This window comes from Cervus canadensis, chromosome 10 (genome assembly GCF_019320065.1).
Source record: "Cervus canadensis isolate Bull #8, Minnesota chromosome 10, ASM1932006v1, whole genome shotgun sequence".
In the NCBI taxonomy this organism is placed as follows: domain Eukaryota; kingdom Metazoa; phylum Chordata; class Mammalia; order Artiodactyla; family Cervidae; genus Cervus; species Cervus canadensis.
In genome coordinates this window covers 39,923,457-39,950,658 of record NC_057395.1, presented here as the reverse complement: position 1 = coordinate 39,950,658, position 27,202 = coordinate 39,923,457, and the positions used below count along the sequence as shown (strand labels likewise).

Genomic DNA, 27,202 nt, shown 5'->3' with positions numbered 1-27,202 from the left:
GTGGAAAAAAAAAAAGAAAAAAACTCTGTTAATGGGTTTTTTGTTTTCTGTGTGTGTGTGTGTTTGTAAAAGAAGGAACTTTGAAAAGAGTGAAGTTTTTAAGGTTTTTATGAGATGGGGCATACTTCCATGATCTCACAGTTTCACTCTATTTTTACTTTCATTCAACCAAGCGTCTTCTTCTAACCAGGCTCCAGTTTGTTGGCAGATAAAAATACACTCGCAGAGGCTCCCAGAAGCTGCGCCATCGGCCTCGGACGAGAAAGAAGCCTGGTCTCCTCGTGCCGCTATGGAGATGTCTTCCTCTTCCTCCCCCAGGTTCCCTCCGCTCCACGTTTTTTTCCTTCTGCGTTGATCGTTCGCAGAGAAAATCTGGGGTCCAGACACGAAAGAGCCCGAGAGGGGTAGCCCTTGAGGGCAATCCCGGAGGCGGGGCCCGTCTGTCCCCCGCAGTCGGGGCTGAGCTGCGCCCCTCTCCGAGCACCCGGAGTGTTGCCGCCGAGCCGAGAAATCCGTTACCAGGCTGCCGTGTCCCCAAGGGCCATTCCAGGGCGGAAGAGGACGGGGAAAACCGCTGTGTTGATTCTCCCGCCCTGTGGGCAGGTCGCGCTGCAGGTCAGGTTACAGACAGGTGAGTCGGGCGGTTGGGCGAGCGGTTGGCGCCAGGGCACCCCGAGCCGGCCGCGCCCCCGCAGCACCCGGAGCTGGCACACGTCTGATCCCCAGGAAGGGGGGTGACCCCGCGACCGTGGAGGCCGTGCCCCGCATCCCTGGGCACATCCGAGCAGGGGCGTGGGACCGGCGGCGGGCCCTCTATCCCCCAAAGCGGGTACAGCTGCTCTTAGAAACTTGGCATCCTTTTCTTACCAACTCCCCTTCCTTCTCTCCTCCCCGCCCCCCCCCCCCACCATTCCTGGCCCTCCAGGTATAAAGGTAGATTAAAAAAACAAAAACAAAAAACTCACACAAAACAAAACCCAAACCCCAAACCTAAAATAAACCCTCAGCTATCCAGCCAAGCTCCCAGTAGGGGCGGTAAGGAGAGGTAAACCCATCTTGACTGGCTTCCTGAAAAGTATTTACCAGCCTCAGAATTTGGGGAGCAAACGGTTGGGGGAGGCAATCATGGGAGTGCGCGAGGATAAGACAATTGTTTTGAAGCTGCGTTTGCATAACTAGCACTTGGCTTTTTTTTCCAGAGTGTTTATTTAGGGGTGAGAGGGTTCGCGGTATGGACGGGGCTTGGGGTGGAAGCAAACGGACTGGTTTTTCTTAGATTGTATGGCACAAAATAACGTGTTCTAAAGATGCTGAATTTTTTTTTTAAACTGTGTTTACTGGGGGGTGGGGGAGCTGTTGTAGATGAAGGGGAACCGAAGCCCCGAAGTTCCCTCTTTACCGGATCAGAATCCCGGGCGTCTCCCCGCGGCCTCCACACAACTGAGACTTCAACAAACCCAGGAATGATCCACAAGGTCCAGAGGAGCTGAGCCATTTTCTGGCTTGCTCGTCGGAGACGAATCCACGGGTGGGGGCCGGGGTGCGGGCACTAGCGGGAGGCCCCAGCTCTGAGGAGCAATGCCCCGGGAAGCGCGTGCCGGGTTTCGTTCCAGGAGATCGCCCTGAAGTGCCTGTGATGCGGTATGGGGCAGGGGGTTCAGAGAGAAGCGTCCTTCCCTTCTTACAAAGGGGAGGGGGGAGAATCAGACGTTAAATTCTTTTGCAAACATTCATGCCTAAGGAAGGGCTGGAACAGGCAGCCCCGGCCGCCGGAACCGGTCGGACAGGTAGCGAGCTTGTTGACACCGTTATGTTGCAGGGCGCATGCTCACTCCCAAGTTTCCTGGTGCCTTTTCTATTCCACCTTATGAAACTTTTTTCCTCGGCGTGGTCTCACCCGCGATTTCAGGCAGAGGTGTCGCGGAGCCCGGAGGCTGGGAGTCTCCCGGCGTGCGGGGGAGAGGCCCGGCCGCGCGGCGGCGGCGGTGGGGGGCGGAGGGAGGGGGCAGGCGGGGCGGGAAGGTGGGCTCCGGCCGCGGGGAGCCGGGGACCAAGCCGCCGCCGCCTTTAGCGGGGAGCAACCGGGACTAGGGGCCCGCAGTCCGGGGAGAGGGCCCCCACGATGCCCAAAGTCTTCCTGGTGAAGAGGAGGAGCCCAGGGGTCTCGGTCCGCAGCTGGGATGAGCTCCCGGACGAGGAGAGGGCAGACACCTACATCCCAGGTGAGCGCCGCGCGGGGGCCGGGCCTGGGCGCCAGGTTCCTGGGGTGGGGGCAGGGGTGGCCGGGTCCCCTCTGCTCCACGACCCAGGCTGGACTCCCTCCGTCCCCCATGCCCCTCCTTCGGGGGAGTGGGGAGGAAGTTACTGGGGCACGAGAGGACCGAGAGTGAGAGGCTGGGAACCCGCGACGCCCTGCACCCCCTCCCCCCTAGTGGGCGCCTCTAATTGCCCGGCGGCGGGACCGTTGGCTGCGGCGGGCGGAGGTGGCCCAGGAGGGGGACTGGGGGCCAGGAAGGGGCAACCTCAATCCCACGTCCTCGTGGGGTTGCACAGGGATGGGTCAACCTCTCCGGGGCCAGGTGGCTCGAGATCGGGTCCCCCCATCAGCGTCCCAGGGAGTGGAAATTTGGCGCGCGGTGTCCCCAGCTGCGCGTGGCCCTCCGTACCTCGTGGGCACGGGAACTGGGAACGAAGAGCGGACGCCACCTCCCCCCCGGACCCCGAGCTTGCTCGGGAGCCCGAGTCGGGGGCTCGCTCGCCCACCCCCGCGGCGTTGCCCACTTGGCGAGGTGCCCAGGTCCGGGGAGGGGCGGCGGCGGCGGCACCGCCCGCAGGTCAAACTGCCGCGGGCGCCCGGGCCTGACGCCGCGTGTCTGTGTGTCGGGGTGCGGCCCTCGCTCCGCAGTGGGCCTGGGCCGTCTGCTCCACGATCCCCCCGAGGACTGCCGCAGCGACGGCGGCAGTAGCACCGGCGGCAGCAGCAGCAGCGCGGGGGAGCCCGGAGGCGCAGAGAGCAGCTCGTCCCCGCGCGGCCCGGAGCGCGAAACCCCAGAGCCCGGCGACGGCGAGGGCCCTGATGGACACCTGGCGGCGAAGCAGCGCCCGGTCGCCAGGTCGAAAATCAAGGTACGGAGTCGACTCTGCCCCCGCCGCCACCTGCACCACGCCCTGGCGTCGGGCTCCCGGGGCCGGCGCCCCTCCCTGGCGCGCCCCTGCACCGGTGCACCCTGCGCGCCCGCTGCGCCGCTCCTGCACCTGCCCTTGGGTCGCGGCCAGGGCGCCTCCGCGTGTCCTCCTGCCTGCGGGCTTGCCGGCCGCTGCGCCCGTAAGACCCGCTCCCCGCATGGGCACAGCCCTCCCGCGTGGCCTCTGGAGCTGCCCAAACCGCTCAGACACAGCCTCCTTCCCCCATTCTGTGCATAGCGCCTGAAGTACAACCAGGCGGTTGGCGTTCCGGGGGTGGGAAAGGAGAGGCCCCAGGCACTGGGATCCCCTCCTCTGGGGCGCAGTTCCCAGCGCTGTTTGAACTCGAAGGGAATTTCGCCCCGTTCCTTGCGTTCCGGAGACAGTCGTGGGAGCTTGGCACACAGTAGGTCTTTCACAGTAACAACTATTCCCAGCGCCAATTATGAAGTGCCCGTTAGACACGAGGTCTGTGCCGGGCACTTTTAAACTGGTGTTTATCAAATCTTCTTGAATCATATGGACGGATAATCGGATTCAACTGCAAATTGCCCCATGGCCCCGCCCGCAGTGGCTTGCAGTGTTTGTTTCCCTCAGTTCTCGCGCTTCGGTCCCCAACCCCCACCCAGCCTCTTGGAATTGTAGGCCACAGTTTATCACGACGCCCATCTGCGCTTTCCTGGGTGGAACTTCCAAGATTGCCTGCTCAAAGGTATCCGCTACCTCCAAGATTAAGTCCCATTCCACTGACTCACAGCCAGCCGGAGCCAGGGAGTGGTGTTTTTACGAATCATATGACCCCAGCTTCTAGCCAGGTGGGCCTTAATGCGAACCTTTGCGGGCTCCAGTCCCTCGGTGTAGGTGTTAATTCTTCGGCGCTCCTGGGCGGTCCCAAGGCGCCCCCTGCCCCGGCCGGGGGATGGGGAGGAAGCCCTAGAACACTGCGGATTGGGAAAACTTCCGTTACTTTTGGTGGGAGGGGTCTTCCCTCCCCCGTGCATATTCCTGGCTCCTGGGGCTTGGCTCTGGGATGGGCTGGAGTGATTTGGTTATGAATTGAGGCTAGATGCTTGAGCTAGGAATCCTTAGGAAAGACAGCTTTTAAAGGATGCTGCCGAATGGGTGTGGGCATCCTGCTTGGAAAGGTTCAAAGTCAGCTGGTGGGAGGCTTTTCTGGGCCTCGTGGGGTTAAGTGGGAGGGACAGTTTGCCTGAGGCTGCTACCTCTGCCCTCCAGGAAATTCTACAAAGTGTCTCACTTGCATATTTACCACCCCACTGGAAAGACAATTGAAACGTTGTTTGGGGGTTGGTACTAGCTAGTTTAAACCTCAAACCCCCAACTGCCCACATTGCCCTGGAAAGAAAGTGGCTGGGGAAAAATATCCAGTCCCTTAACCACCATTTTAGGAGATCTCTGATGCCCCAGGCCAACAGCTCCACTGGGGCCCTGGATTAAGGGAATGGAGAAATTGATCTTATTCCAGGATGTTTGTCTTGGTGCTGCCCCCAGGGGTGGGGGTGGAGTGTAGAGTTTGCTCCTCAACCATTAACTAAATTTCCAGAGGAGCTTTTGTTTGTTTACTGAGGCTGAAGTTCAGGTTCCTTCTCCTCTCTGCTTCCACCTGAAAATAGGAGACATCTTGGCGTCAAGATGCTCCAAGATTATAGAATTATCAGCCATGGTATAGTCCGTTTTCAAATGACTGGTCAAACCCCCCTTGACTTAGCAAGTGGTGTAACTTTAGAGTTCTGTGCAAAGTACAATGAACTATCTAAGAGGGGGAAGCCACTGGAGCAAGATGTATTTTTTTCAATGACTGGAAGGCACTCATTAAACAGTGGTTCTTAGAACCAGAGAAGGGCAGAGAGAAGCTCCATCCACAGCATTTAGTGCCTGCAAGGCAGCCAGTAGATAAAGTTGTGCCACCCTGGTGTTTCAGAACCATCTGACAGTAATGGTTAGGGTTCTACGCTCTGGCTTTTGCAAGTTGCTAAACCTTCCAGGCTTCAGTTTCCTCATCTGTAAACTGGGAGTGTTAATAGTAATGACATTTGCCTCAAAGAGTCGTGAGGATAAATGAGTCAAGCAGAAAACATGGTAGGTGCCCAGTGACTCCAGCTAGGATTCTTTGGGTTGGCGGAGAGACACAAATACTATATTAATTATTAACACTGTTACAGGAAAGTGAACGCTCAACCAGAAGCACGAGGCAAGATGCAATACATTCTGAGCAGAGGGAGGTATGAATTCGAGGGCAGTGAGAGAGTGTGAAGAGGCAGGCTTTAGGGCTGAGCGTGAAGCTTGAGTAAGAACAGGACTCAGTGCTGAAGGGAGGATGGGAAACGGGCCTGGGGTCAGGGACAGTCAGGGTGAGGAGCTGGAAATATAGCTGGGATAGGCTGAGATGGTAAAGGGGCCAAGCCGTGAAGTGTGGATGCTCCTCTGGGGGTGGATGAGGGGCCGTGGGAGAAGGAGAACCTCATTTGGGTCCATCTCACTAGCTGCGCTTGGGAATACGTTTATGTGTTCTAAGCCTCAGTTCCCTTATCTGTAAAATGGAGAAATAATAGAATGGGCCTCTCAAGCATTGGGGTAGACAGTGGATACAAAATGCTGAGCGATTTTCTTAGTGTATAAACTGCCCAGTGGGGAGTTAGCTGATAGTGACCTGTGGCAGGTTTTGTTAACGTCCAATATTTTGTTGCCCCCAGCAAGGACAAGGAATTTACCAACTGGTTTGGCTGGATTTAAGTATTATTTGAAAAAAACTCACCCGTTTGATGTTTGGAAGGCAACATAAGCCTCATCCCTAACTCCTTGCCTGTTGACTTCAGTCTCCCAAGACAGAATTGGAAGCTCCAATTCCCCCACCAACCTTGTAACTCACCATCTCCTTGGCTGACCAGACTCCTCTTCTTGACCCTAGAGCCACCAAAGGCAGGGAACATTCCTAGTGGGCTCATATTTGCAGCAGCTGGTACAGTAATGCCTGACTCATAGGAGGACGTACGTCAACATGGAAGAGAAATACAGGCAGGGAAGGAGGAGTCAACAGTCCCTAGACATAAGTGACAGCATTTGGGGAAAAACAGGAAGGAAAAAGGGGAAAATGCTTGGAATGGATACTTGAAAAAGCTTAAATTAATTTAAAGGGGGAAAAGGAGAAATAGGAGAACAACGTGTGAGCTGCAGATGATGGTTAATTATGGGGCATTAAATGGGGTAAGTCTTTCCTGGTGGCTCAGATGGTAAAGAATTTGCCTGCAATGCAGGAGACCTGAGTTTGATCCATGGGTCAGGAAGATCCCCTGGAGAAGGAAATGGCACCCCACTCCAGTATCCTTGCCTGGAGAATTCCATGGACAGAGGAGCCTGGCAGGTTATAGTCTATGGGGTTGCAAAGAGTCGGACAAAACTGAGCGACTAACACTTCCTTTCAAACTGGGATAAAGAGAGACCAGGCTGAGCTCCCAGGAGTGACTCCCAGAGCCACACTGCAGAACTGGGCTGCCTAGGGAGCTGCTGCGGTGGCCGCTATGGTTACTGTTTGCCCATCATGATGCTTCTGCTAATGCAGGGTGTGAAACAATTGCTGCATACTTGCCTCGGCTCAATTAACTCAGGCCTGCCTGAAGTCAAATCTCCAACAGTGCATGTAACTGGTGGAACCCAGGTTCACATCTAAAGACCACAGCTGTGAGGGATTCTGGGAAATGTTGTGTCGTGCTTTCTAGCCTCTCCTATGCGGGATGGTCCACCCCAGAGCAGGGACAGAGGCTGAGCCTGTCCACTCACAGGATCTACTCAGGGACTCAGATGTGGTCCAGTCCCCTCATATTTATGGGGAGAAAGATAAAGCCAGAGAGGTTGTTTTGAGTTCCTCACGGGTGCTAGTGGCAAAGCCCAACCGAAGGCCCCTTACTCTTTAGTGTATTGTACTGTCGTGGTGGTGGTGTTGTGTAGTTACGCTGTTGTGCTGCCACCTTAGCCACTAGTGTGTCATGAGGGAACCTGAAGCAGTTTCTACCACATGACAGGGAACAAAGCTCAGGGTTATCCCTCCCTTTCCCACACATCGTGCCCAGACCCATGGGCCTGTCCCTGGGAGGTGTCAGCACACATTTTGCAGACTACAAGCCCCATCAAAATGTCAGTGTGGGCACCTGCAAGTGTTTTAGCCCCGGTTTCTTCTGGATGATAAGGATATGTTCCCTTCAGCATCTCTGCATTTGGGAAGACTGCATTCTGCCATGTAGTGGAATTGTGATGCTTAAGGATGCAGGAGGGGTATTTTTGTCCCAAAGAAATTGGGGAATTACACTTAGCACGTTTTGAGCACTCAGACCTTAAGCAGATGTGTCAGTGGCAGTCTTGTCCACGTGGCCATGGAAGGTAGCCTAGACCCACGATAGCCTACTGCAGGAAATAGGTCCATTAATTTAAGGAACTTGTGTGGTGGAAGCATCCACAGGAAATAAAGGATTTTTTTTTTTTTTCCTTTAGAAGTTGATAGGTAGGTGACCTTAGCCAGCTTTGAAGTTGGTCAGAGGGCCAGCCCAAGTCCCCACCTCCCTGGACGCTCCTGAAGTCTTCCGTAGCTCCGATACAATGATGGGTTTGTTTCTGCTGCAGAGGACTATTTTTCAGAACTAGAGGGGAATTTTATGTGTATTTTAAATGAAAGCCGAGATCCTGAAGAAAACAGGACAGCAAATAAGAAAGCGCCAAGCTGCAGGGTTGGAGAATTAACTGTCTCTCTTCATCTTTCGGCCCTGAATTAATCGCCAATTAGTTAATGAATCTCCAGACTGATGTCACCTCCCACCCTCCATGGTAGCTTCCCCACTTGAGTGCTGAGCCTTTTGGAGAGTTAATTTTGGATTAAGGGTGAGACTATTAAACTTTTTCAGAAGATGACACAGTATCTGGAGCAGTACCCTGTAATTGCACACATTAATAATTTCTATATCAAAGCATGAGTATTGACACCAAACGGTAGCTTCTAGTTTTGTTGCCAGTGGAGATAAGAGAATGTTGGTTTTTAGAACTTTTTCGATTTCAGAGTTGCAGATGAAGGACTAGGGGCTAGTGACCCACACTGAAGGTTAGTTTCCTTTTCATCAGTGAGAGGAAAACTCAAAAGACAGGTGGAGAAATGAGGTTTTGACCAATTACATTTTATTTAGGATCACAGGATGCTGGAACTTGTCAAACTCTAAGAGTTACGATTTACCGAGCAACCAGTATTCCTTAACAATCCCAAGAGGCAAGTATCGTTATTGCCCACATTTTATGGGGGGAGGGGTGTGAAATTACCCTTAGAGAGGTTGAGTAACTTGCCTACTTCCCAGACTGAGTGGTAGAGCAGGATTTGAATTTAAGAAAAGAGCTCATCTAATCCCATTTGGGGCTTCCCCCGGTGTCTCAGTGGTAAAGAATCCACTTGCAGTGCAGGAGCCCCAGGAGACAGGGGTTCGATCCCTAGGTCGGGATGACCCCCCTGGAAGAGGGCATGGCAACCCACTGCAGTATTCTTGCCTGGAGAATCCCATGGACAGAGGAGCCAGGAGGGCTACAGTCCATGGGGATGCAAAGAGCTGGACACGACTGAAGCGACTTAGCACACACACATATGGTGATCTTAAGAGAATGTGATACATCTATTACCATTCCAGTGATCTGCTGCTGCTTCACAGATAACCCCAGATTTAGTAGCTTGGTATAATGTTTTACAATATTTTCTAGTTCTGTGGCTTGACTGTGCTCAGCTGGGTGGGTTTTGCCTGGGGTTTCTCTTGCGGGTGTAGTCGGATGCCAGTGGGACTGGAGTCTCCTGGGCTGGATATCCAGGAGGGCTTACTCAGGTGGCTGGTAGTCAGTCTTCTGTCTTTTTTTCTAGCTGCTTTCATTATATGATCCTACCATTTTTTTTTTTTTATTTTGTAACAAGTCCCTATTGATGGACATATAGGTAGTTTTCCAGCCTTTTGCTATCACAGACCAAATTTCCAGGCATATGTGAAGTGCGCTCTGTGGGATAAATTTCATCTTTAGAAATTTATCCTCCAAATGTTTTTCTGCAGAATTCTTAGAAATTTCTCTTTTTTTTTTTTTTAAATTGATGTATAGTTGATTTACAATATAGTGTTAGTTTTACAGGTATGGTGAAGACATTGTTATACATATATATGTGTGTGTGTGTATATATATATATATATATATTTTTTTTTTCCTGATTCTTTTCCTTTATAGGTTACTACAAGATATTGAGTATAGTTCCCTGGGCTATACAATAAATCCTTGTTGGTTATATATTTTATATATAGTAGTGTGTATTTGTTAATCCCATACTCCTAATTTATCCCTCCTCCCCTCCTTCTTTCCCCTTTGGTAACTATGTTTGTTTTCTATATCTGTGAGTCTGTTTCTGTTTCATAAATAAGTTAATTTGTATTATTTTTTAGATTCTACATATAAGTGATATCATATAGTATTTATCTTTCTCTGACTTCACTTGTATGATCATCTCTAGTTTTGTCTATGTTGCCACAAATGGCAATATTTCATTCTTTCTTTTCTTTTTATTTCATTCTTTCTTATGGCTGACTAATAAGGCATCTCTCTTTTCTTTCTGATGAAGGAATTTTTCCTTCTCTTTTGTCATTAAAAAATTTTTTTTCTTGGCCCTTCAGCACAGGGGATCTGATTTCCCAACCAGGGATTGAACGTGTACCCCCTGCATTGGAGCTTGGAGTCTTAACCACTGAACCGCCAGGAAAATCCTGTGCTTTCTTTCTGACAAGTGAACTAGTTTGGCAGAAGCTGGCTTTATCAGCCATGATCTTTTGCCTTTTAATTAACCCTACATCTTTCAAAGAGAGACTCTCTTCAGAGGCTCTGGATACAATTCATCACTGTCTGGGGCTGGACTGCTCAGGAGACATTTACAGGCAGTAAGTGGTCCTTTCTGGGGATTTTCTGGATAAGCATTTAGCAGTGACTCCGTTTTCCATATTGTGAAATGGGGATGTGCATAAACGTGGGGAAATGGGAACCGTGCCTTCACTCAGGCTCAGGGGAGAACTTTTCCTTTTGCTCTGGGAAGACCAGAGGGAAGTTCCCTGAGAATGGGGTGCCCTCCCTCTGCAGTCCCCTCACTCCTCTTTGCTCCCCAAGGTTAGAAAGCTGTCTATATCTTGCTCAGATGGCCTGCTGGCCCTGTACCGCTTTCAGTGGTTACTGACCCCCTCCCCTCTGCCCTCAGCATTTTCTTCTTTTCAAACTAAAAAGTGTCAGTGATATCAGATTTCCACCCTGGACTGTCATAGGAGGTATCTATGTTGCATGCAGAGCATTTTAAAAATAGGAATTTACTGAGAGGATTAAAGTAAATAAGAGTCCAGTTTGGAACTGTGGTCGGCACTTTCCCCAGGCATGTTGATACAGGGCTTTCAGAAGACAGCTCTCCTTTTCTTCACGTTTCTGATCAGAATGACCAGGGTCATTTGCCTGTGTTCTATTTTATTAGCTGTGCGACCTCTCAAATGACCTTCTTCCTGCGTAGACTTGGCTTTGAGAAGCTCCAAGTACCCTTTGCCAAGATTTGGGCTATATTTAGTCTTTTTCACATCCCTTCAATGGAGGCAGTGACCAGAATGAGGACTTGGGCACTGTGGACGAGGGGGAGACCATGACCTGTCCTGGTGACGGGAGAGCCTTGGGCACAGTGGAGTTGCCCTCAGGCTCTGTCACGTCCCACCACTTCAGTGGACACAGGGCACAGGTGGGGTATGAGGCAGGAAGGTCTTTAGACTCAAGCCCCGTGGTCCTCTTATATCTTCCAGTGTGCCCCACCTCCCTCCGTCCTCTGACAGTCCAGTTCATCGGGGATCCCAGGTAGAGCCCTGCCCTTCTCCGCTTCTCTGGTTCCTCGGCTCTCTTCATCAGCTGTTCTCCAGGGCTCAGGCTAGCCAAAACAGGCCCCACGCAGCTCCTATTTCCCAGCCCTCTCCTGAATCTTCTTTGCCCTTCCCCCATCTTTTTCCTCCTCTTTGGCTGAGACACTAACTTCCCAAGAAGCATGTTTCCTTGCACCAGGGCACCCCCGTCCAGGGTTAGGTGCCCCTCCGAGCAGCCTCTTGCACCCTGGACTTCCCAGATGGCAGTGGCTTGTGCCTAGGCCTGTGCCTAGACCAGCCGCTTCTTGGGGACAAGCCATCCTGATGACGGGGCACCCTCCAGCTCGGAGCACAGGCTCTGTCTGGGATTAGGCACACATTAATGTCGGCTGAGACTAAGATGGAGCAATTGAGAATGAACCGCTGGAGGGGGCTGACTGAAAAGCCCTGCTCTGGGGTCTTCACCTTCTGCTACCGTTGAGTCGTTGTCCAGCAATTCTTTCTGACCTGCACGGTGCAGGGTTGCCATCTAGGCTTGGGGCCTGGGGGTTGGAACCTGCACAAACACTTGCTGACTTCCACCAGGTGTTTAGTTGAGGAAGACAGGTGAACCCTGAGGAAATGCTTCTGTGTGATGGAAGCCTCTGGAATGAGTTGGAGTAAAGTGCTAAACCATCTGAAGGCCAGTCCTTCATGTCTCAAGTGTGGTCCATGGACTGCACCGTGGCGTCTCCTGGGAGCTGGCTAGAAATGCAGCATTCAGACCCCAGCAGACCTCCTGAATCAGAAGTTGCATTTTAACAAGACCCCCAGAAGATTCGTGTGCACACTGGGGATTGAGGGGCTCTGGTATTAGAGGTACCGGGACCAGTTTGGGCAGGCACTGCAGAGCCTGGAGAAGCTTATCTGGGAGGGAACAGGTGAGCTGGGCTTGGTGAAGGTGGTACCTCAGGGGGATGAAAGGAGGATGTTTGAGACTTGGAAGGTGTTAAGCCAGGAAGGGACCAACTCTTCTTGCAAATGACACTTGTCTGAAACAAGTTTTTTAGGTTCTTTTATGAATAGAATTTTGGCAGAACAATTGGCTTCATCTTCTAAAGGATCTAGGAAACCTTTGATGAACATAACAGATCTGGTGTTTTTCATCACATAGTTAGAGATTCTGTTTTCTTCCTTTGAGGCAGCAAATGCAGTTGAGAGAGTGGAGCAGACTGTTCAGAACCTGGGATTTGATTATGGTTTTTCTGGTAATGAAGCCGTGGGATCCTGACCAAGTCCCTTCGGAAGGCAACTGTCATTTGTTCATGATTCTGGGTCAGGAGCTGGGGCATGGCTGGGCCAGGCAGTTCTCCTCTGGGCCGGTTTTTTGACTCAGCTGGTGGTAGTCCTGGGTGGGCCGGAAGGTCCAGTGGCCCCTTATCCACACCTGGCACCTCACTGCTCCTCCGCCGAGTTGCTTGGGCTTCCTCACAGCATGGGGTGCTCCGGCTTCTTGGTGGCCTCTGGCTTCCAAGAGGGAGGAGGGAGAAAAGCCGCTGCTAGGTCTCTTAAGATCTGGAAGTGACACAGGCTCTGCCAGATCCAGGGGGCGAGGAGACAGTCTCTTTTGATGGATTCAACCTCGGTGCAGGCCCGGAGGGAAGAAATTGACTGTGGCTGTCTCTGGGGGTTCTGGGATGTTATCAGACCTACACTCCTCTCTTCTTTCTCCCTTCCATCTTCAGCACTGGCTTCCCCCTCAGGGTATGAGGTGGCAGCTAGAGCTCTAGCAAGCAGGAAGGACTAAGGCCAGGAAGGGCACCATCCTCCTCCTTCCAGAGAGTGTATCTTACTAGGGTGGTGGTCCCACCCCCACTTGCTGGTGGCGGGGCGCCGCTGGAAATCAAGAGCATGGATGTAGGGGGAGCTGCCCTGTTCCACCGCTGCCCAAAGCCTACACCTGTTGGGAATTTTTAGTAGGGGGCGGGGCAGGCCAAGCCAGGGCCAACCCCTCCCCTACCCCCCGCCCCCCCCAACCCCGCGCTGGACCTCACGCCCCTCTCTGCCCCAGTTCACCACAGGCACCTGCGGCGATGCGGCCCTGCATACCTGCGACCTGTGCGGCAAGGCCTTCCGTCTGCAGCGCATGCTCAACCGGCACCTCAAGTGCCACAGCCAGGTGAAGAGGCACCTGTGCAGCTTCTGCGGCAAGGGCTTCAACGACACCTTCGACCTCAAGCGGCACGTGCGCACGCACACAGGTGAGGGGCGCGGCGCGAGCTCCCGCGCCAAGAAGGAGGGAGCCCTGAGCAGAGCCGTATTTCTGGGAGGATCGCGGGGAGGGGGTGACGGGGGCGGAGGGAGGGCCATTTGGAGCCACGCCGCCTGCCAGCAGTGCCCCTGGGGCCCGCGACCACCCCCCTCTCTCCTGGTCTCGCCCCCAGTGAGATGCTATTGGAGGCAGGTCACTGGTTGGGAGTGCCCTGGGATGCCCACTCGGAGCATCTGGGCGTCAGGTGCAGCCATCGGGCCGGGCTGATGCTGGAATGCAGTTCCTGTGGTCCCTCTTGCAGATATTTTGTGCTTCTCTCTCGGGAAGTGAGCCTGTCTCAAAATAGCATCACGTTGGTTCCTCCTGGGAGCTCAGAAAGAGAAGAAAACACTCAGCGACTTAGCACTCTCCAAGCCTTCTATGGGGGTGGGGAGGAAGGGTCAGGGCCCGGGAGGTCAGGCCGGCGGGCAAGTTCCTGCCCCCTCAGCCTTCCTCAGTGCCCGCTTCTTGTGCAGCGGGTCTGAGTCCCCACCAGCTCCTTCCACAGACAGCCCTGGGGGGTGCCGGCTCGCTACTCTGCCGGCATCTCTGATTGCTGGTAGCCTCCCCAGTTTTGTGTAGGAGATGTCTGGTCTGCAGGCTTCTCCTTGAGGGCCACACTTTTGCCAGAGAGATCCCTTGAGAATTCTAAGATGCCATTTCCCAGCTTAAAAAATTCTCCAACTCTGGGCAGGATGAAATCCAAAGTCTCCATCTTGATGGGCTCCATATAAAGCCCCTGTCGGTCTGGCTCCCATCTTCAAATCTGCCTCCTGTTCCAGCCCCTCCGAACCCTCACGCACCCCACTGGGCTCCATCCTCTCATCCCATCCTGACCAGTCTTATGCGGGTCCCTCTCTCCCTACAGTCCCTAGAATTTGTTATTTATAGTCCTGTTGACCCCTCAGGCCCTTTCAGGGTTTAGGGTTTCCCCTCCCACCACCACCCCCCGCCCCCGGCATTTTGGGGGTGGGAAAATGTCCACTCCTCTCTCTCAGTGGGGCTCTCAGCTCCCCAAGCCCCACATAGGGCCCTTCTCGGATCTTTGCTATTGAGATTTCCTTTATAGACTCTGTCACACATTTTGTTCTTAGGTTACTAGCCATGAGCTCCTTCCTGGCCTCAGAAGGGTGTTTTCACCCCAAAGAGTGGTCTGACATGCTAAAAGGTTTTTCTTTTTCCCTTTAAAAAAAACTTTGCTAAAGTGAAATTTTCATTTAAATTTCATTTAAATATAACAATGCATCCAGAAAAGCACACATGTCATAAGCGCACAGTTTGAGAATGTAGGAGTTTCTACAGAGTGAACACACCCATCTAACCAGCGGGAGTATTGACAGACCCTATAAGTCACTGCCCTGCCCCGCACCCCCTCTGGTCACTGTCACCTTACCTCCGAGAGGCACTGTTAGCCTGACTGATGTTAGCAGCGTCACTGACTGTTGTCTGGCTTTGAATGTGATGAAAGTGGAATCAGTAGAGGATGCTCTCTGGGGTCTGGCTTTAATGCTTTCATTTCAGTCCTGAACATGAGAGAACCTGTAAAAGTTTGACCTCTGTGTGGCCAGGCTGACACCTTGGGTTGAAGCAGGAAGAATGCTTAGGGAGTGGCTGGTGGTAGGGTAATTATGGAGGGTCCTAAATAGGGTAATGTAGGTGGTAGATGTCCTGTGGGTGGTAGGTGGTCCTATGAAAGGTGGAGGGGTTCTGTGGTTGGTACGGCAGCCCCAGCTATCAATGAACCCAACAGGTGGCTACAGAGCTGGTCTAATAGGCAACTAACCCAAAGGGTTGAGAAACTGGGGATCGGTTGCCCAGTCATTTGTCGTTGGTTGTCCTGGAGAATTCCTCAGCTTTGCATCTTTTTCTGAGGATGTCATTGAGGGCATGGCCTATTTCTTCTGCAGCTCCTTGCCTGATGGGTTCTCTGGCCACTCCCTGATCCTGGATCCTGGCCTTTAAGACAAAGTGAAGGGGGCTCAGGGAGCACTGTGGGCTGCTGGTATGGTCAGGTGGAGTAAACATGGAGCTGCCTCGTCTGTGACTGAGTTAATTCTCCGTTAGTGGAAATATGAGGGACTGACCACTCTCAGGGAAGAGTTTGCAAATTGAATCGGTCACATAGTGGTTAAGAAATCCAGATCTGAGCTAGCTGTCTGTGCTTGCTTGTCCAAATTACTTTTTTTTTGCTTTAGTTTGTCCGTCTCTAAAGTAGGCGTGGGGTTTTAATACCTATCACCTAAGTGATGGCTGTGAGATTTCAGGGCAATAATGGTGTATAAAGTGCTTTGCACTCTGTAAGCACTTAGTTCAGTTCAGTTCAGTTGCTCAGTCGTGTCTGACTTTTTGCGACCCCATGAATCACAGCACGCCAGGCCTCCCTGTCCATCACCAACTCCCGGAGTTTACCCAAACTCATGTCCATCGAGTCAGTGATGCCATCCAGCCATCTCATCCTCTGTTGTCCCCTTCTCCTCCTGCTCCCAATCCCCAAGCATTTAGTAAATATGAGCTATTAGAGGTGGTGAATGTTGAAATAGTTGGCAGAGTTTTCCTGAGGCCTGAAGACTCACCTCTGTGCTTCCAGAGACCTCAGCCCACATAGAGAGAAAGAACCCAAACCCTAGACTCCCCAAGAAAGCCAGAGGGTGTGCCAGACAGAAGAACAAGTGGCATCAGGGAGGCTTCTCGGAGGAGGTGTCCTCTTGGTTGAGCCCTGAAGGAGGAGCAAGATTTTTATAGACCTCTAGTGACTGCTAAAGGAGAGGCCGAAAATCCCAGGGATCCTGCAAGCTAGGCGGTACGGCCCTCTCACCAAAAATATCGTGAACTCTAAAATTATAAAGTGACTTGAATTTTTTTTTTTTTTTTGGCCATACCATTGCAGCATGTGGGATCTTAGTTCCCTGACCAGGGATTGAACCCTCAGCCCCTACAGTGGAAGAGCAGAGTCTAACCATAGGACCTCCAGGAAAGTCCAACTGATTTGCATTTGAGTCTCTATTGGACAGTTCTTAGATCACTGAATCTATAGATAATGATTTTAATTTTTTTAATCATAATTTTAACTCTTAAAGTGACTCCTCCTTAAGCTTCTTAAGGGGCCCAGAGCCAGTTCTAGTCCTCTGGTCTTCTGATGTTCAGCTGTGTCCAACTCTTTGCAACCCCATAGACTATAACCTGCCAGGCTCCTCTGTCCATGGAATTTCCCAGTTAAGAATACTGGAGTGGGTTGCTATTTCTGCCTCCAGATCTTCCTGACCCAGGGATTGAACACACTTCTCCTGCATTGCAGGTAGATTCTTTATGGTGGTTAACAAAAAGTATTAAGGAAATGTCTTGAACCTGTTTTCCCTGCTCTGGTTTATTTTCTGATGGAGACTTGCCTCCAGGTAATGATGAACCAGAGAGAGGAGTCAAGGGCTTGTTGACAGGTTAGCTGCTGGCAGATCAGCAAAAGGCCACCAGCTGTGGTCATGCTGCTGAGCGGGAGCTGGAGGGACAGACCTGGCCTTCTGGCTCGAGAGGCCCGCCCTGTGAGCTCTGAGCTCTGTGCCAAAGGGATAATTGGTAAAAAGAGCAAAGACTTGGGAGTCCTCTGACCTTGTAGCTCATATGAACCACTTCACTAGCTCCAAAGAGCTCACCAGAATTCTGTGAACTTGGCTTTGCCTTTGGTTGAGACGCAGATGCTGGATTTTTACTCTGGACAGTGACAGGTAAACGTTGTGTTTGGACCAGAAGCAAAGATGTGGACAGTTTTCCCAAGTACAGTAGCTAGTTCAGTGAAGGTTGTGGTTGCTCCCAGTCTGGTCGGGCCAGTCCATGATTAGTGTAAAAACTTACCTAAGAACTCTGGAGCCTTGTTTTGAGAATTGGAGTGACAGCGTTGAGAGTTGGACAGAGCTGGGTGGGGCCCAAAGAGCAGGGTGAATCCCCTCCCCCTCATCTCCTCCTGCTCTCTGCAGCCCCAGAGAGAGCAGGGCGTCTAAGGAAAGATTCATAACAGGAGGAAACATCTTGGAAAAGACCCAGGGAAACCGGAGCCTGGAAATGTCTGACCTTAATATCCAAGTAGATGAAAGAAAAGATTAGACTTCTCTTTTGGATATGACTTCACCAAGGAAAGAGTAGATTGCGGGTGTGCGAGTGAGGTGGAGGGTTGGGGGGAGTGGCCATGTGACATCTGACTCCAGATTGAAAGAAACTGGAGTAGAAAGAAGAAGCTCCGTTACCATCTTGTGAAAATATATTGGCAAACGAGTGGCTATTTTCAATCCAGATTCTTTTAGGTTGGGTTCCCTACAAGCAGTTTCTGAGATGATGATTCTTTTTCTTTTTTTTAAAATAATTACTTTTATTTTTAGTTATTTGGCTGTGCCCGGACTTAGTTGTGGCATGCAGGATCTTTAGGTCCCTTACCAAGGATTGAACCCAGGACCCCAGCATTGGGAGCGCATAGTCTTAGCCACTGGACCACAAGAGAAGTCCCTGAGATGGTGATTCTTATAAACCGATGTATTGAAGCGTAGGCTCTTGGGAGAAGCCTGCGAGGCAGGGGGGACCTGCACAGGATAGCAGGGATGTGGCCCTAGCCTGATCCCACCGGGGTCTTGCGTGGGACTGGCTCTACAGGCCTGTCCTGCCCCAGGCAAGTGGGGGCCCACTGAAGGGGATCCGGTCGGGGAACCAAGAGCACTCACTGCACACAGAATAGAGGGGTTTGCCCTGTTTGAGAAGAGTTGACAGGGTCACTGAGGCCAGTGTCAGGTCAAAATGACACAGAGGACAGAGGGGGAGAGTTGGGGAGAGCTTTCAAGAAAGGAATGTATATTCAGTTCACAGCCCGTGAAAAATGTCATGGGTCTGTTTTTAGAGAATATTCTTTTGGCTTTGTTTAGCTCTTTTAGGTTGAACCAGCTGGCCATCCACGGAAGGAGACGGTTTGGTTTTTTGGTGGGGGGAGATCTGTCATTTAGAGTAGAATGTCGCAACCAGCATGGGCCAGACTTGGTACTCACCGTCTCTGCCCTCGATGCCCGGGACCCTGAGCACCACCGGCACCTGGGGGCGAGATGAAACGCCGAGTCATGTCTGCAGAGGTTTCAGGTGTGTGGTCTGGGTGTTGTTCGTCACTGTGACCAGATGTACCAGGCTCATCAGACAAGTACAGCCTTAATTGAAAGCATTTTATTTTCCTCATTTGTAGAAGTGACTACTTACTGTGTGAAAGACTCCAGTCGACATAGAAGCTATAAAGGGGAAAGCATAGCTGCTGTAACCAGCTGAAGAGGGCACACATGTCTGGGGTCACCTGCCCAGTTTGTGGGAGGCTCCAGAGCGTGTAACTCATGTTGGTTATACCTTTACAACTCTGGCTAGAATAAAAGAGTCAGTTCGAGGTGCTTGTCATTCCTGTGGAAGCTTCTGAGTTCCATGGGGGGACACTCAGGAATTCAGGTTGGAGGTCACTTGAGGGAATGGGGGGGGCTGTTGACCAGAGCAGTTGTGTCTGCCCTGCCCCCACCCTCACCCCAGCCCCCAAGGGGCCCTCTGGCCTTATCTTCCATCTTGGCCACATTGAGCAAGAGAGGAGGCCAACAAATCCCGTCTTGATTGAAGAGGAGGAAATGATGGTGTCGTTTGTTTGGAGGTGAAAGGAAAGGAGTGGAGAGATTGGATTGGGGGAAGCACAGGGTGGGAGAGGCTTGAGTGGGGTATGTGGGGGAAGAATAGAGTTACCTCCACCCCTCCCACCCAGGGAGCTGAGGAGCAGAACACAGACTCCTTCACTCAACAAGCCCGCCCCTCTTTGAGTTTGACTTACTTTTTAGCTACAAAAAATAATATAAAAGGGAAAGAAAGAAAAAAAGAAAAGAAAAAAAAAAGAAGCCTCCTCTTCACACCAAGCCCTATTTCCACTCTTGAAAGCAAAGGGAAGTCGCTCAGTCATGTCTGACCCCGTGGACCGTAGTCTGCCGCACTCCTCTGTCCATGGGATTTTCCAGGCAAGAATACTGGAGTGGGTTGCCATTTCCTCCTCCAGGGGATCTTCCTAACCCAGGGGTCGAACCCAGATCGCCCACGTTGCAGGCAGACCATCTTGAGCCGCCAGGGAAGCCCCTCCTGAAAGCAAACCACCATTTAATTTTTTCCCCCAGAAATTTTTAGTACACACTGCTTTTTCATGTACTATCTACCTGGGAGACTGTTTCCTACCTGCACAGATGGAGGTGTCTCACTCTGTTGAATGGGTGTCAGCGCTTCTTATTGTGAGATGATGATGTAATTTCAAATATGGAGGCACTGTCATTTTTTTTCTTGCTCCAAATGTAACACTGTCTTTCATTTTCAGGGTTTTTTTTTCCTTTCCTCCCTTCCCTATTTCTTTTGTTTCTCTCCCTCTCTTCTAATTTTAGAGAATGCAATCACAGATCTTCTTATATATCCTTTGCCTACTTGTGTGAGTCTTCCTGTAAATAATTTCCCTGAAGCTGGCTGAAGGGTAGACCACTTCTGATGTTTATGGGCGTGGTCACATTTCCTCTTGTGGATGTTGCCCTAAATGTCCACTCCCACGAGGTGGCCTGCAGAGAGCTTTTCGAGGAAGCCCACTTTTGAATAAAGTTTAGTAAAGGAGACAGACACAGCAAGCAGAACAAAACAGATATTGCCAGTAACAAAGACTTTTCTTTGGGGATATGTGAGATGAAGCTTGATTTGGCAGTAGAAATAGAACGTTTGAGAAGAAGGAACCCTTTGTGATAACCCACACACAGTATTTTCTGGACTAGGTGATACAGGCCCACAGCACAGCACTGAAAGTGGCTGGGGAAGGAAGTCTGTTCCTGCCTCTCTCCACCAGCTGCCTAGGGACCACATTTTATTATTTTATATATATATATATTGTTTTTTTTTTTTTTTTTTTTACCGTGCCACGTGGCATACAGGATCTTTGTTCCCCAGTTAGGGATCAAACCCAGGCCCCCTTCTGTAGAAGCATGGAGTCCTAACCACTGGACTACCAGTGAAGTCCCTAGGGACCACATTTTAAAATGTTATCATTTTTTAAAATTTTTGATTTTTTTATAATTATAAAATGCTTTTTAAAAAAATTTCATCACGTGTCTGTTCCATAATGCTTTTTAACAATTGCTGGGTTTTTTTTTTTCAATCACTAACATGCTTTTGTTTTTGTCATTGACAAATGATACCATGATTGAATCATTGCTTTGACTCCTTAAATATTACTTAGGTGTACATTAAAAATATATGTCTATGTTTAAGAAATGTAACGCATTAAAGAAGTCCTCTGCAAAATTGTTGTTGTTTTATCACTAAGTTGTGTCTGACTCTTTTGTGAGTAGGAAATGGCAACCCACCCCAGTATTCTTGCCTGGAAAATCCCATGGACAGAGGAGCCTGGCAGGTTCCAGTCCATGGGGTCCTCAAAAAGTCAGACATGACTTAGCAACTAAACAACAAGAAATTCTAAAGTGTGTCTTTGTATTCTTTTGACCTGCATTGTAGGCACTTGAGGCTGCATCCCATTGAGTATTTACTGTGTGCTGGATCCTTGGCTCATGAGATCTCAGTTACTCCTCAGAGCAGCCTTACAAGGGGGTATTAATTATTGTCCCCATTTTACAGGTGAGGAGACAGGCATGGACTCGGTTGATGAGTGGTTGATGGGTAATGCCTAGGTTTCCAGTGGCCTTGGACTCTGTTACTGTCTAGGTGTTGGGGATGGTGTCTCTCAGTTCTGGAGCCCCACTCCCAGCACAGACACAATTGGCCACTGCTCAAGAGCATTCATGTCCAAGACAGGGAGACCTTGGCATCAGTGTCCCTCACCTGGGCTCCTCTCTAGTCACCTTTTCGCCGACCTCCGAGTCTGTGGGGGAAAGGAGGACTCCAGGAGGTAGGAACTTATTCCCAAGCCCAGAGTCACCAAGAGGCAGCTGCTGTGTGACAAGGTCTGCTTGCCCCAGTAAGTGAGGAGTGAATGTGGTGATGGGGTAGGGGGAGCAGGTTTGCAGAAGTCAGAATTAACTGCAGTAACGAGGTGTGGGGGCCTCCTGTTTCCCCCTCCCCGCCTCTGTCATCCACACGATACAGGCTTCCAATACCCTCTCGCCCTTGCCATCCAGGCTGCGTTGGGTGCGGTGCCTGTACAATTCAGCTTAGCAGCTGGATGAAGAGAGGAAGGAGACGTGACTCTGCATGTGGGCTTGTCCGAGGGGCAGGGCTCGGGACAAGCAGTGCAGCCCGTCCACCCCTCTTCTCAGGCCACCATGGGGTGGGACCTCCAGGAGTAGGGTGGGAAAAGCACCCACTTCCAGAATCTAGGAGTCATTGCTCCAGGATAAAGCTGTTGGAAGTGTGCTGGTTTCCCCACCAGCTGAGTTTGGATGTTTTAAAATAGTAGCGGGCTGTTTCCGATCCCTCCTGAAAGGAGCAGCTGGTCTCTGGGTGAATTTGTCTTGATGAGCTTCGGGTTGGAAATCAGGGTGATTCTTGATTGGCCAGAGGTGGTAGAAGCCAGCTGCCTTGTGGGCCCAGAAGCCTGGGTAACACAAAGCCCCTTGTGGCCCAAACATGCGACCTACTTGGTGTATTCCTTTCGGGCAGGTCTCATCATAGCCCCTACGTTTGTAGAAACTAGCCCCCAAGATGTGACTGACCTCTCTTTTCCTGCGAGTAGGGTTCATTCATTCATTCATTGAAAAGTGACTTGACAGTGACAGTGTTTGTTGCTCAGTTGTGTCTGACTCTTTGTGACCCCATACTGTAGCCCGCCAGGCTCTGCTGTCCATGGGATTCTCCAGGCAAGAATACAGGAGTGGGTTGCCATTTCCTCCTCCAGGGGATCTTCCTTTCTTTTCCTGGGCCAGGAGGGTTCGTTCATTCATTCAAAAATGATTTACTGAGCACCTATTATGTGCCAAGTGCTGAGCATTATAATGAAGTTTCTTTTGGCAGTTTTTCTGGAACCTGCAGAATATAATACAGGCCTGCCTTCTGCTTGGGTGGGCTGGAGGAACACCCTACCACAACACTGAACTGATGGGATTATTCTCACACTGAGTGTTAGAGGCAATGATGGAGGCTTCTGGATGTGGAAGAATAGTGGAAGCCATTCAGTTTGTTCAATTTGTTCAGGTGGTTGAATGAGGGTGGAGAGTATTTTTTTTTGTTTTGTTTTCATTTTGACTTCCTTTATCATCTGTGTAACTTCATAAACAGATATAGCTCTCCAGGAAGCACCAGTAAGGCACTGGGGACTTGTAACCTTGAGGAAAAGATTGGGGTGCATGTCTGCCTCAGACACCCCAAGTGCCGTCCATGGCTTCATCTGGCATCGCTTCAGACCTCAGCATAAGTAGCCTCAGCATCACCTGGGAACCTGCTAGAAAATACAGGTTCTTGGCCCCACCCCAGAACCGGGATCGCCAGTGAGGGTGGGGGGCCTGGAATCTGTGTTTTGACAAGCCCTCTATCTAGGTGATTCTGTTTCGGACTCTAATTTGAGAACCACTGCTTTTGCTTGAATCAGGAGGTCTAGGGTGGGGGCTCGAGGCTCTGCACTTCCAACAAGCTCCTAGGTGATGTGATGTGGGGTGGACCACACCTTAGTACCAGGTTGTACAAGGCAGCATGATGTGATGCGAGGGTGTGGGCTGCAGCAGTGCTTCCTCACTCTCTATAGTCTTTAAAAGATGGGATTTGGGTGCAGCTGAACAACAAAACACCATGGTGCTGCTAAAAAGGGATGAAATCAGGCTGTAAACACTACCATGGTAAAATCTCCAGGACTATTTACTTATTTTTATTTTTTATTGAAGTATAGTTGTTTTATAACATTGTATTAATTTCTGTTGTATAGCAAAGTGATTTAGTTATACATATATGTTCTTTTTTGGGGCTTCCCTGGTGGCTCAGATGGTAAAGAATCTGCCTGCATTGCAGGAGTCCTGGGTTCGATCCCTGGGTTGGGAAGATCCCCTGGAGAAAGAAATGGCAACCTACTCCAGTATTCTTGCCTAGAGAATCCCATGGACAGAGGAGCCTAGTGGAGTCAGTTGTATCTGACTTGCAAAGAGTCAGATACAACTGAGTGACTTTCACTATATGTTCCTTTTTTTAAAATATTCTTTTCCATTATGGTTTATCATGACATATTGAATATAGTTCACTGTACTGTACAGTAGGACCTTGTTGTTTATCCATTCTATATATAATAGTTTACATCTGCTAATCCCAAACTCCCACTCAATCCCTCCCCGAACCCCCTCCCCCTTGGCGGCCACCAGTCTGTTCTGTCTGTTCTTCTGTTTCATAGATAGGTTCACTTGTGTCACATTTTAGATTCCACATATAAGTGATATCATATGATATTTGTCTTTGTCTGACTTACTTCACTTACTATGAACATCTCTAGTTGCATCCATGTTGCTGCAAATGACATTCATTATTCCATTCTTTTTAACAGCTGAGTAGTATTCCATTGTATATACGTACCACATCTTTAGCCATTCATCTGTTGATGGACATTTAGGTTGCTTCCGTATCTTGACTGTTGTAAATAGTGCTGTTGTGAACACTGGGGTGCATGAATTTTTCTGAATTATAGTTTTCTCTGGATATATGCCCTGGGGGTGGGATTGCTGGGTCATATGGTAACTCTATTTTAGTTTTTTGAGGAACCTCCATACTGTTCTCCATAGTGACTGCACCAATTTACATTCCCACCATCAGTGTAGGAGGGTTCCCTTTTCTCCACACCCTCTGTGGCATTTATTTGTTGACTTTTTAATGATTGCCATTCTGACTGGTACCCTAGGAGTATTGTTAGGCAAAAAAAAAAGTAGATTTTGAAGATATCTTTTAATAGTTTGCTTCCATTAAAGCTAGGATAGTAAAATCATAATAAATTTCATTGTTGTATAAATCAAAAAAGCATTTTAGAGTGTGAATTTTAATTTTCACTATTTTTTCAGCAACTTAAACAATTTTTTCTTTTTTGGCTGCACCACAGGGGCATGCAGGATCCTAGTTCCCCTACCTGAGATCAAACCCATGTCCCCTGTGGTGGAAGTGTGAGTCCTAACCACTGTACCACCCAGGAAGTCCTTGAAAATACTTATCTTGATTGATGGTTTTGCATACTCTTTTTTTTTTTTTCCGTACTCTTAAATTTTGAGCCTAAAGCTTTGGGGATTCCTGTGGGAAGTGGTCTTTCTGGCCAGCAGGCCCTGAGATGGTCTAACTACTTGCAGCCTCCTCTCTGCTCCATGGACCTCTCTGGACTTCCAGAAGCCCCATCTCACCCAGTGGGGTACCCATGGGGGCGTGGGGGTGACTGTCATTTGATTGCTGAGCTTCTTGCTCTGTGTGGTACCTGTGACCTCGCCAGCCAGGAGGCAGGCCCCACTGATAGTAGACCAGATTTAAAGTCAGCACGAGATCTAGATTGGAGATGCTTTCCTGACTGTAGCTCATGTCCTCAGTGCTCTGCCTCTGCCCCTGTCCCTTGCCACTTCTGAGCACATCTGTCCATGTCGAAGCTGACCACTGCGGGTGTTCTTGCTGGAGGCCCCCAACCCCACCTCCAGGCAGGTGGGACCTTCTGTGGAGAGAACGCCCCACCCCCCAAGGGCGCTCTCCAGGGTGCTGCCTAAGCAGAGGGACAAAGACCCCAGCTCCCGAGGGGCAGGGTGACTCAGAGGTGTGTGTTCTCCTCTGTCCCCTACCTTGCCTGACCAGTTGGACCCTGGTTGCCCACTGACTGGATGACCCCCCCCAAACCTTGTCATCTTCTCCCTCCCCTGAAGGTGGGAAGTCACCTCACACTGTTCCTGGGGTCTCCCTTCCTAGAGGCTCCTTCCAAATACCTCCTTTTCCAGGAAAACCCAAACTAAAATAAAATCACGGTTTACTCTGCCCACTCTGAAACCCAAACATTAAGGCAGGCAAGTGAGAAGATTAGAGTACCTCCTCTTAAAGCCAGGTGGTAGAGTTTTGCTGTTTGCGTCTGTTTTTATTATGTTTGCTCTGTGGACAATTTTGTCTCCTGCCTTAACCATTTTCTTCATATTCTTCATCCTTGGTTATGGTGATTCTTTTTTTCTCCCTATTTCCCCAACCCAGGAGCCCCTGATGAGTATGTTTCTCTTGTTTCTTGGGGGAGTTGGACTTTACTGCATCTAAGGGATACCACACACTATCTGTCTTCCTCTGTATGGCTCATCTCACTGAACATAATGTCCTTAAGGTCCATCCACATTGTTGCAAATGGCAGGATTTCCTCCTTTGACCTGGCTGAATGATACTCCATTGTAGATATGTACCACATCTCCTTTATCCATTCATTTGTTGAGGGGTACTTAGGTTGTTTCCATGTCTTGGCTGTTGTGAATAAAGCTACAGTGAACAGGGATGTGGAGATAGCTTTCTGAGATCCTGTTTTCATTTTCTTTGGATAAATACGGATAGTGGGATTCCTGGATCATATGGAAGGTCTGTCTTTAAGTTTTCAAGGAACCTCCACCCTGTTCTCCACAGTGGCTGCACCAATTTACATTCCCACCAAAAGTGCATGAGGGTACCCTTTTTTCCACACCTTCTCCAGCATTTACCTCTTGTCTTGTTGATAATAGACATTCTGACAGGTGTGAGGTGATTTCTCCTACCGTGTTCAATTGCTAAGTCATGTCTGACTCTTTGGGACCCCACGGACTGCAGCATGCCAGCCTCCTCTGTCCTCCACTATCTCCTAGAGTTCGCTCAAACTCATATCCTTTGAGTTGGGGATGCTGTCTAACCCTCTCATCCTCTGCTACCCTCTTCTCCTTTTGCCTTCAATCTTTCCCAGCATCAGGGTCTTTTCCAATGAGTTGGCTCTACCTGCGTGGTGGCAAATTGCACTTTTCTGATGACTGTTGATACTGGGCATCTTCCCTTGTGTCTCTCAGCCCTTCATATGTCTTCTTTGGAAAAATGCCTATTGCATGTTTTTTGAATTGGATCATTTGGGGTTTTTTTTTTGCCATTGAGTTGTATGGGATGACTTTTAATGGCCTCATAGGTGGGAAGCTCTGGCTTGGCCTTGACCCGCTGGTTCTGTGTCTGCCCCTCGCCCCTGCAGGCATTCGCCCCTACAAGTGTGATGTCTGCCACAAAGCCTTCACCCAGCGCTGCTCCTTGGAGTCCCACCTGAAGAAGATCCACGGGGTGCAGCAGCAGTATGCCTACAAGCAGCGCCGGGATAAGCTGTACGTCTGCGAGGACTGCGGCTACACGGGCCCCACCCAGGAGGACCTGTACCTGCACGTGAATGGTGCCCACCCGGGCAGCGCGTTCCTCAAAAAGACATCCAAGAAACTGGCAGCTCTCTTGCAAAACAAGCTGACGTCCTCGCTCCAGGGAAACGCCAACCTGAGTGAGGAGGAAGAGAAGTAGGAGAGGGGCGTGGATGCCAACTCTGCCACGTGTCCACGGATTCCTGGTGTTGCAGGTCCCCTGCCCCACGTGCTATTCCAGAGTCCAAGTGGTCCGTTCATCTCTGTCCTGGGGGCCTCAATGGGGGCTCCGTGCCAACACTGTCGTTGATAACAGTGGCATCAGGCCCCTGTCACCTGGGCCCTCAGGAACGCTATCACACTAATGGAAGCTTGTGGAGGGCTGTGATCACCGTCTGGGTCTAGTTTTCGTTTTTTGTTTTCTTTTTAGGATTTTCACACATGGAGGCAGGGGTGTTCTGAGAGAAACACCCTTGGAGAGATTGATATGGTGCCTTGAAATAAAAGTACTTCCACTTGAAATGCTA

At 50.3% G+C, this 27,202-nt stretch overlaps 1 protein-coding gene across 2 annotated transcripts; it reads left to right on the top strand.

The window, feature by feature from the left end:
• The first annotated feature begins 270 nt into the window (after positions 1-270).
• OVOL2 (ovo like zinc finger 2) lies at positions 271-27,202 on the top strand. Of its 2 annotated transcripts, XM_043480455.1 has the most exons (4): positions 1,354-2,222; positions 2,906-3,126; positions 13,135-13,324; positions 26,522-27,202. In XM_043480455.1, exons 1-4 carry the CDS (start codon positions 2,123-2,125, stop codon positions 26,833-26,835), a joined length of 825 nt encoding a protein of 274 aa, XP_043336390.1. In that variant the 5' UTR covers positions 1,354-2,122; the 3' UTR covers positions 26,836-27,202. The 2 variants fall into 2 exon arrangements, with proteins under 2 accessions (XP_043336392.1, XP_043336390.1); XM_043480457.1 differs by lacking the exons at positions 1,354-2,222; positions 2,906-3,126 and adding an exon at positions 271-631.

What these genes read in the sequence shown, in the direction of transcription:
- OVOL2 (XM_043480455.1), top strand. Translation starts at nt 2,123, where the DNA reads ATGCCCAAAGTCTTCCTGGTGAAGAGGAGGAGCCCAGGGGTCTCGGTC. An exon ending in GGCAGACACCTACATCCCAG is followed by an intron (nt 2,223 to 2,905) that starts GTGAGCGCCGCG and finishes CTCGCTCCGCAG; the next exon opens with TGGGCCTGGGCCGTCTGCTC. An exon ending in TCGCCAGGTCGAAAATCAAG is followed by an intron (nt 3,127 to 13,134) that starts GTACGGAGTCGA and finishes TCTCTGCCCCAG; the next exon opens with TTCACCACAGGCACCTGCGG.